The sequence below is a fragment of the Myotis davidii genome, unplaced genomic scaffold (genome assembly GCF_000327345.1).
Source record: "Myotis davidii unplaced genomic scaffold, ASM32734v1 scaffold210, whole genome shotgun sequence".
NCBI lineage: Eukaryota > Metazoa > Chordata > Mammalia > Chiroptera > Vespertilionidae > Myotis > Myotis davidii.
In genome coordinates this window covers 1,474,074-1,484,476 of record NW_006282396.1, presented here as the reverse complement: position 1 = coordinate 1,484,476, position 10,403 = coordinate 1,474,074, and the positions used below count along the sequence as shown (strand labels likewise).

At 38.3% G+C, this 10,403-nt stretch overlaps 1 protein-coding gene across 1 annotated transcript in view; it reads left to right on the top strand.

Annotated features, from left to right (window-relative positions):
- Positions 1-2,197, top strand: part of LRRTM4 (leucine rich repeat transmembrane neuronal 4) — a 685,676-nt gene extending 683,479 nt beyond the window's left edge. Inside the window, exon 4 of the mRNA XM_006752940.2 lies at positions 1,614-2,197. Within this exon, the coding sequence (XP_006753003.1) occupies positions 1,614-1,835 (222 nt within the window). The 3' untranslated portion in view covers positions 1,836-2,197. The remainder of the gene's footprint in view (positions 1-1,613) is intronic.
- Positions 2,198-10,403: the final 8,206 nt, after the last annotated feature.

The window sequence follows — 10,403 nt, the reverse complement described above, 5'->3', positions numbered from 1 at the left end:
CCTGTTTAAAAAGTTTGAGGACCCCTGCATAAGCAATGGCCTGATAAACTGCAGCAGAGAACACAAGCTAAACCAGCCTGATGCTGGATTGCACTCTTCTAACTAGAGAATCATGGATCGGCTGCCTCCTGCAAGTCCCCCACTGGGGATCCAGCCCACAACCCGGGTATATGCCCTTGACCGGAATCAAACCTGGGACCTTTTCGTTCACAGGCCGACGCTCTATCCACTGAGCCAAATCGGCTAGGGCTGAATGGAAACTCTGGACACCGGCTCTGATTTTAGTCTGTTAGGCAACATGGGACTTATTCTTTGGTGGGACAAGGGGAAATGGGACCTTGGGAGCTCAGGGAATAAAGCTTTCTATAATATTTCATCCTCCTACGCAAGTTTCAGAAAATTATTTTTCTTGGGGTATCACAAGAATTCTACTCCCATGAGCAACAGGTGGGGACGAGGACCTCTCTCCACTGGCAACACCTTTATAGAAGGTTCAATTCAATTTGAGTTCAAATGTTCATATGAATTTTAGGATAGGGTAATATATTCCCCTAGTAACTAGGGCCTAGTGAGATCCTTCATTCTACGTACCACACCCATTATCTGTAAATAAAGAATAGCTTCCAATGCAATCAATGAGCAGTCAAGCACGCAAATGAGGCCATCTTTAAGTAGTGTTTGGTCTGCTACAGAATGAAGTCTGTTGAAGAGCTGATGGAACACAGGGGCCATTTGGAAAAACTTAACAGCACATTTACAAAAATACTAAATGTACATTAAGGGGAACTTAAGGATAGGTTTGTTTTGACTGCTGGAAGGGAAACCATGATACACATGGGGACTCAGGTGGTTAATATACTGCCCATTATCACTATACAGTACAGACCTCAGTCTCTTAGATCCTCAGAAACCACAAAGTCAGTTGATCACATAGTGCCCTACAGAATACATTTTAAGAGTGAATAAGCGAACGTCTCAGATATGCTTTCAGAGCTTGCCAACTCACTTGGCTGTCGAATTCTGGCTCTTGGACTATTGTGCAAGAAACTTTACAATGTGTTTTGCCCTGCTAGAGGTTCTAAGCCCATCTCGAATACAATAGAGAAAATGGCAGTAAATTGAAGTAAAAAATAAACTGTAATCGCAAAACAGTTTATTTGAGTTCAGAGATGATGCAATATATAAACTTAAAGCGCTGCAGTTAAAGCCGACTGCTTGACATCTGAATCAATTTAATTTGAAGACAAATACCATGGTGCCCAAGATATGAAATTGTTCATTTCCATTGTATTTCAACTTGAAGGACATAATTTTGCATTGAAAATGCAGTCATGTTAACAAATGAGCTACTGGTTTTCATCTGTATGTTAACCTGATTATGCAAAAAAATATATATATAGATAGATAGATAGATAGATAGATAGATATAGATATATAGATATATAGAATTATATAGATATATAATAACAATCACTATTTTGTTTAATGTTCATTAATATTTGAATCAGCACTTGATGACTTAAAACAGCATGAAAGAGAACAAAATACAAGCCCTGTGTCAGCTTATCTTTCCAAAGCATTTTTACCATCCATCTTCTCTTTCTCACATGCAGGTCCCACACCATGTGAAGCCCTTGCCGTATTACAGCTACGACCAGCCAGTGATCGGGTACTGCCAGGCTCACCAGCCGCTCCACGTCAACAAGGGCTATGAAGCCGTGTCCCTGGAACAGGACGAAACCCCCGGCCTGGAGCTCGGGCGTGACCACAGCTTCATCGCCACCATCGCCAGGTCAGCAGCACCAACCATTTACCTTGAGAGATTAACAAACTAATGCAACAGCAACTCCTCACTGGGGGACTCCAAGAGCGGGAAGGGGGGGTCTTTGTCTTAAAGAAGAATGGATGTCCAACATTGCGCAATCAAGGCGGCTCATGTTCCTGGGAAAACATTTGTGACCGATGGGAAAGGACAAACAAAACTGCTGACAGAGAGCAGATGCGCCTGCAACCTAGCCAGGAGAACCACGGACCCTTCTTTGCTTTAAAACGTACCACAAACCAACAAACGCGCTCCTGGATGTAAATAGTAAACGTGTTGAGTTCTTATAAAAATAGATTTCATCCTAGCTACACATAGGTTTGTTTGTATATTTGCTTTTTCTACTCTGCATGGTTCCTGGCCTGGAGGACCGCAGGGCGGGGAGAACCTGGGGAGGGTGGGAAGTTGGGGAAACAATACCAGTTTTCCTTGTTAGGTATGTGCAACTCTTGGACGTTTTGTTTCGATTGCTTTGTTTCATTTTTCTTTCCTTTAAAAATGATGTTTGTTCTTGTCTGGTTTGTTTGATTTTTATTGCTCACCTAGTCAAGTGATTCTGTTTCCGGTTCTGAACATGGGCATCAAGCTTATGTTGTACCAAAAGAAAATTTGCTTTACCACAGACCACAGATGAACAAAGTTGACCGCCAAGTCTGACAGAACTACTGCAATGAAGAGCCAATAGAAGGTGTGGGAATGACGTTTCCTGACACTCGGTGTACACAGTGTGAGGGTCTTTGCTTTTTTCCTGTTGGCCGCCCTCACTGTGCGTTTTCACTGTGTGAGAAGGCTGAAGGAGGGACCCCTGAAGACCTCCAAGAGAAATTACCAGCAGAAACACCCTCATGGGGACCAGGGGGTCTATGAACTACGATGGTCATGTGGTCAATGAATGAAACTGCCAAGCCAACAAATCTCTAAATACGAGATAATGTGTAACATTGATTTTTTTAAATTATCAATTAATTTTTTGTGTAGTTTTATCAATAAAAGAAAAAAATGTCGGAAAAATAAATACATTGTTCTGTGGTTGGTACGCCACAGCCCATCTAAGGTTGAGTGTTTTATCTCTAAAATGTGAAACCCTTCCAGGCTGGATTAGGGCAATTCTATAAGAATGCATTGGTGTCTGCCAAGTGTCTTCTGTGTGTTCCACCATCAGGCAGGGAGACTCTATATCAGCGGTTCTCAACCTGTGGGTCGAGACCCCTTTGGCAGTCGAACGACCCTTTCACAGGGGTCGCCTAAGACCATCCTGTATATCAGATATTTACATTATGATTCATAACAGTAGCAACATTACAGTTACAAAGTGGCAACGAAAATAATGTTACATCTTGAACCATTTTTACTTGACTTCCTCAGGGCTGTGATGCCAGCTTTCAGTAATTCTCTGATTCACGATGGACTTATCCTAATCTAGGCACATTTGTGTTCTATTTCTAAAACAAAATGAAATTACAAGCTTATGTTATTCTTTGTTATGTCAGGTTGTGTGTAATTCTCTGATTCACGATGGACTTATCCTAATCGAGGCACATGTGTGTTCTTCTATTTCTAAAACAAAATGAAATTACGAGCTTATGTTATTCTTTGTTATGTCAGGTTGTGCATTCTGAAAGGTGCTAACATGGAGTAGTTTGAGTGGGTTATCTGAAGAGCTAAGTTGATACCTGCCCTCCATTTAATTCCAAATTCTGCTAAGATAATAATGAAAGAGCCTTGTGAATACTTTTGCATCAAAGTAAACTGTCATAGAATACTAAGCATGTTTATTTTTTTCAGTCTTTCTGTTTTACTACTATTTTATATTATACTTGAATGTAAACTCTATCTCAATCGATCAAATATTATTCCATATTAAAGAAAATTCTATCAAAGGAAGTTTTTTTCACATTGGAACACAGGGGCTATTGCTGTCAAATTCTGGTAACTTTCCTACTAATATTTACAATCAGGATTTCATTATATCTGGGTATGTGTCCTAACCATTTAAGTGGAATTAATTAATTATGAATTTATATGTTAACATTATTTTTGGCATTATGATTTTTCTTTTTAAAAATATTTGATAGCATTGAGGCAGGACATTTTTAGTGTCTCCCATTACCATCTCCTTCATCTATCCAGCATCACCCATAACACCCCACTCCTGCCATAGTCAATGTACTAGAAGGCATACCTGAAAATGTTTGATTACGTTTACCTTAAGTCAACTATTTATTCTGTTATAAGCAAAAGAGTCCAAAATAGATAACACCCTTCATATTATTTAAAACTCCATACTTGGCCAAGAGTTGTCTCAAGGCTAACACGAAATGGTGAACTACTGCAAAACAGGTGGCATTATGAAAATGCTTTGCCCTATGAAAATGAAAACTTTCAAAATAACTTTTTAAAATATATCATTTACATATGCCAGAGCAAGTTTGCACTGAGTTTTGGAAATCTATTGATGATTAAACAACAACCAAAATAGACAAATAAAACCCCAAAAACAATTTTGCTTGAGGAAGCTTGGAAAAGCCCTTAGTGGAAAAATCCCAGCTTGATATGGTGTGAAATGTTATGCTTCATTTCAAGACTATCCTAATTAGTCATTTGACTTTAAATTATATTTTTTATTGAAACTCTGAAAGCTGTGCACATTAGGGAGTATCATGGAGTATTTATAGAGCAAAAACATTAAAACTATGCCTGCTAGGAATTGTGAATGTGAAACATACAGATTGGAACAGTCAATTATTCAAACATTCTGATTAATTTATTTCATAAATATCCTTAGTAATGCTGAGGTTGCTTTTACTTATTGTATCATGCAATAAGGAAATATCTAAAATCAGAAGCTTGATTAATATATGTATAAATGTAACTGTGGTTTAAATGTTTATGCTATCATAACTCTATTTATAATATTTCATGTATGACCTTCTAAGACTAAGGATATAAATAATAAGACTCATAAATTGCAGAATGCCAAAAACCCAAGTACTTTTAAAAATCAAAAGTAGACTATGTTACAATATTTCAAATCATTTCACTCACAATAAAGCTGTGTGAGGGGAAGGAGGGCTCTAGGAGGAGGCCCTTGCATCTATTATTGGCCTTCATGCCACACTTATATCAGTAATTTGAGTGCAGATAAGGCAGAGGTACATAGCAAAGTGACTCATGTCATGAGAAATGGAAGAAAATGTAACATTCCAATCTGGAAACGTTTCTATTTTATGAGCAAATCCATAAGTGCGAATTGAATTTGGGAATTTTGGTTGTCAGCTTATTATTAATAATATAGCAAGATGACCAAAGAAAAAAAATCATAGAAATGCCCCAAATAAGGAATGTTATTATTTGAATACACCTTTACTGGTCAAACTGCACCTGGACTTCAGTATCAGTGTCATACCTCCAAGGGGAGATCTATAAGAATAGTAACCAGAATATTGGAAATTACTCAATCTGTAGCATACATCCCTGCTTCACAGATCCATGATTGTCACACAGTGTTGGTAATTGTTTGTTTTTTAATTTATCAATTATAGTTTGGATTCAACATTATTTTGTGTTAGTTTTACATGTACAGCATAATAGTTAGACAATCATCTACATTACAAAGTGTTCCCCCTCAATATTCTAGGTACCCACCTGGCACTGTATGTACCTATTATAATATTGTTGACTATATTCCCTGTCCTGTACTTTAAATCTCCATGACCATTTTGTAACTTCCAATTAATGCTTCTAATCCCTTTACCTTTTTGATAACGGATTATTTAATTGAGGAATGCAAAGCTCTTGAGGCAATGGCCTGTCTAGGTCCTTGTCAAGCTCCTCATTTCTGTGGACTTTCTAATTTCTAAAGCTTCCCATGAGGGCATACTTATCGTACTCCATGTTATATAGCTTTTAATGGACTTTCATTCAGAAAATACAACCAGTCCCAGCTCAGAAATTCGGGTTATCTGAGCTTTAATTTCTCTCACTCCAGGTGCATGTCTATAGTGACAGGGCACAGCATTGTTCCCGTAATAAAATTCAGTAACTGCCTCCCGTTTTGTTCCCTGGAGAGCTGAGCTCCTCCTGCCTTTATCCTGGTTCTTCCAAGGCTGACCACCACCTTTCTCTTGCCCATATTACCAGGCACCTGATTTCTTCCCATAAGTCCCAGTCCTGGGTTCCCAAACCTGCTCTGCTCAGGTCTAAATAATACTCTGCTCCTCCAACACCCAGTTTGCCCTGCTAGGCCAGCCTTGATGCCACTTGGAGTAACTTTCTGGCAGGTACTCTATTCTTTTCATAGTTTGCTCTGCTGCCTACCACTTGACTTCCCGTCCTCTGTTGCTGAGCTTGCACTATTCTAGTACAACCCAGCTTCAAAAAGGCCCATTCTGCACATTTGAAAACTGTTTCCATAATGGAAGATCAGTGATCTGGTGCTTAGACCCTCAAGTGTTAGCATATAGGACACTTACCCTAAATGTTTTTTTGGTTTTTTTAAATGTATGTGTGGGGCCCATCCCTAGTGTTTCTGATGCGGTAGGTTTGGGGTGGAGGCTGAGAATGTTCATGCCTAGTATGTCTCCAGTGGATGCTGATGCTGCTGGAATGTGGACCACATGTTGGAAACCATTGCCATAGAGAATAGCTATTTATATCCCTTACAGGTTAGTGACTCTGCCCAGGGACTCAAAGTTTATATTCCATATTGACAGGATTTAATGCCAAATGAAGCTTTAGGATTTAATGCTAAATGCAGCTTTAAAATAAGCATTGATTAAAGATAAGAAGAAGTAGCAACCTACAGAAAAAAGAAAGACAAGTAGAAAGAAGCATTATACAATCAGGCAGCCTGCAAGGCCCATGACTTTATGTTCAGAACATTTTATAAAATGTGCTGCATAACACTATTAGAATATGTTTTCTGTGAAAAAAAAAAGAAGCAAACAAATAAATAAATAAACATCAGCCACAACAACAACAGAAGTTTCTATGATCAGATTTAATTTGTAATATATTGCGTAAGACATATTCCCTTTGGAAGTTCACAAAGCACTTTAACATGTAAAGGTTATCAGAAATAGTGTAGTTGAGAAACCGATTTCACTTTGTTTAACCCTAAATTTTCTAAATGTGTTCAAGCATAATACCCTTCCTCAACTTACTACCTAGCACATTCCTGCAGAACTAATGTTCTGTAGAACTCACCTGGAAAATGTTCATTTAAAGAATGCTCTTCCCTGGCCATCAAGAAAAGCATGTACCTTTGCAAATAGCTATTTCCATATTTACAAATGACATAATGTACTCTTCTGAGATGCATGAAGGCTTGTTTTTAAATCAAGGGCTCAATGTATTTTAATCTCTCTAATAATAAAGCCAATGTCACATTTGCTGGATTAAATGAGAGTGAATAATTAAAATGATAGGGACCTGGTATCATGAATAGAAAATAGATCTCTCCATATATGACACTTTTTTTCCTTAGAGGAAATTAGATCCGTTGTTTCTACGGTGTAAAGCATTGTAACATCATAATAAGTCAACAAAGAGCACATAGAAATGTAAGCAACCTTATTATCTGAGCTGACAAGCTCTTGATCAGTCATGGCCTCAGGTGATGTCATTCATTCATCTGTGTTTCTGGTCCTGAGGGTCCCCTCAGACAGGTAATAAAAAAGCTAAGCGAAGGACAGATGAGAAGACCAAACTCACTTGGCTCACACTAAGTCATTTTGCTATAATGTCCGGGCAATTGATTGCAATGTCAGCATGGATTTTAGACTTTCTATACTCATTATGGCTTATTTTTAAAAATGATATAAGAATAAAAATGAGATTAGATATGAGCTTGGATTTCATATGAATTAAGAAAGTTACCTTATAGCAATAATTAATAACTGTATGATGACTATTCCCTGGGATCAAAAATATTCATATTAGCCATTGCTGGATGGCTCAGTTGGTTGGATCATCATCCTGTACACCAAAAGGTTGTGGGTTGAATACCCCGGTCATGGCACATGTTTCTCTCTCTCTCACTCTCTCTCTCTCTCTCTCTCTCTCAAATCAATTTTAAAAAAACCACACATATCCTCAGGTGAGTATTTAAAAAATTCATATTATCTAAATTCTTGAGTGGGACTATACCCTTTTAGGGGGAAATACATTTGATATTAGACAATGGAGGGAATCTGATGGAAGATGACTAAAGAGTGGCTTAAACAGAGAGTATTTTACTCTGCTCAAACTGCCATAACAAAATACCATCGACTGGGTGTTTTAAACACCAGAAATTTATTTTCTTAAAGTTCTGGAGTCTGGAAAGTCAGGGTTTGGTATCTGATGGGAGCTCACTTCCCAGCTTGCAGATCACTACCTTCTCTCTGTATCCTTAGGCGGCAGACAGAGACAGTGTGCTTTCTAGTGCCCCCGGCTTATAATAAAGACACTAATCCTATCAGATCAGATCAGGGCCCCACCCTTATGACCTCATTTAGACTTAATTACATTCTTATAGGCTGAATTCCAAATACAGTCAGTCACACTAGGGGCTTGGGGTTCAGTATCTAAATTTGGGGGGAACACAATTCAGTCCAGACAGGCAACCAGAAAAACAAAACAACAAACGCAAACAAACAAACAGTTGAAGGATTCCTATAAGAGTAACCCAAATGATTTTATGTGGGGGAGGGGTCACTCTCTCTCTTAAGTGTGGGGGTTGGGGGGGAATCGGGTGGAGGGAGTAAAGAGCCAGCTTATTCTATCAGAATGCTTGAGGAAAAAACGCATTAGTTGGAATTTCAAGTGGGTATGCACTCCGAATACATTTATAAGGATATATAATATGGTTCATTTTGTGTTAGTGGCATGGGGTACTAAAAATATCGCTTAATAAGGTCATCAAAGAAGTTAATTAAATAAGTTTTATGCAGCATTTTAGTGTTTTTAAGTAGATCCATTACTTAGAAAAAAGAAAACATTTCCCAAACTGGTTTTACACTAGTCCCATGATGTGCTTTGGCCAAAAGGGTTCCAAGGTCAGATAACCCTAAGGAAACCTGCATATTTTATCCACCCTCTTAAATATACTCAGTGCTCATTAATATAGTAAAAGGTTTCCAACTTCCTATAGCAAAGAAGCTGTTTGAATTCAGCGTTTCCCAGTGCTATTGGATTATGAAATGTTCCTTAGTGAAATCACAACTATTGTGTTCGTTTTCAACAGAGTACATTTAGGAAGACATTATCTGCCCAACTAGGGTTATGTGATGGACTGTATGAAGAGCTCACCTATGTGATGAAGAACTAACCTAGCGAAGAGAAATAAGAGTGTTTAGCGCAGCTGTAGAGTTCTTTTTTAAATATCCTCAACAGAGGACATTTTCCCATTGATTTTTAGAGAGAGTGGAAGAGAGAGGGAAAGACAGAGAAATATCAATGTGAGATAAACATATTGATTGGTTGCCTCCAGCACATGCCCCAACCAGGGCTCAGGCCAGGGAGGAGCCTGAAACCAAGGTACAACCCCTTGGCCTGGATCAAAACTGGGACCATTGGGTCTGCAGGCCAACACTCTAGCCACTGAGCAAAACTGGCTAGGGCTTTAGACTTCTAATACCCACAAATGTTACTTTCTATAAGATATACCACTTTAAGAATGTATTGGATTTTCTATCAAAAGTAAATATTTAGAGCTTGTAATCAGAATATATTACCCAAGTAATGCCTAGAGTAACAATTTCTACATAAGTTGAGCAGCTCGGTTCTCCATATTTTATCATGGTTTGATGGAAACGAGGATACTATATTCACTTACACCTTGAAATTCACCACAGTATGATGAATAGAATATTGAGATGCTGGAAATAATAACAACATTGTGGAATACACTGGAGAACTTTAGAATAAGGAAGAGACTCAGTTGTGGCAAAACATTTCTGTCTTCAATGACTGAAATGATTGCAACATAAAAAGCGGAAGTGCACTTGCTCCTTTTTCCAAATGTAAAACAAGTCAGGATGGATAGTACCAGACGGCAGGGTTTAGTTAAATGTATTCATTCTTTCAATAAGTATTTAATAAGCACTTTTTTTGTGCCAGCCACTCATGTTGCTTTATTAGAGATTACACTATCCCCAAGGGTATTTTATGGACCAGAAAAGTAGCTATTGTATTCCATGTCTAAAGGGCTGTAATAAAGAATGGGTAGAATTGACACACATACTAAAGCAACATACAGGCAAGAATGGAAGTAGTACGCTGAGGGTCAGTGAGATGGGAAGAGAATTCTAAGGAGTGTAACAATCAGCCCAAAGATAAAAAGAAGATGGTAGTTTTAAGGAGCCAGAATATAATACACAAGGGAAGATGTGGTATAAAGTTAAGCTGGAAAGGTAAGCAGAGCCCAGATCATGCATGTGGAGGCAGCTATGCTAAGGAGTACAGGCTTTAGCTTAAGGAGTTTACAATGAGTGGCCAGATTATTATTACCACCTGACATTTGTAGGCAAATTAGCTATAATTTCGTGCTAAAGTTGCTAGAAGGCCAGATAATTATGTTATCTGAATAGCACAACATACC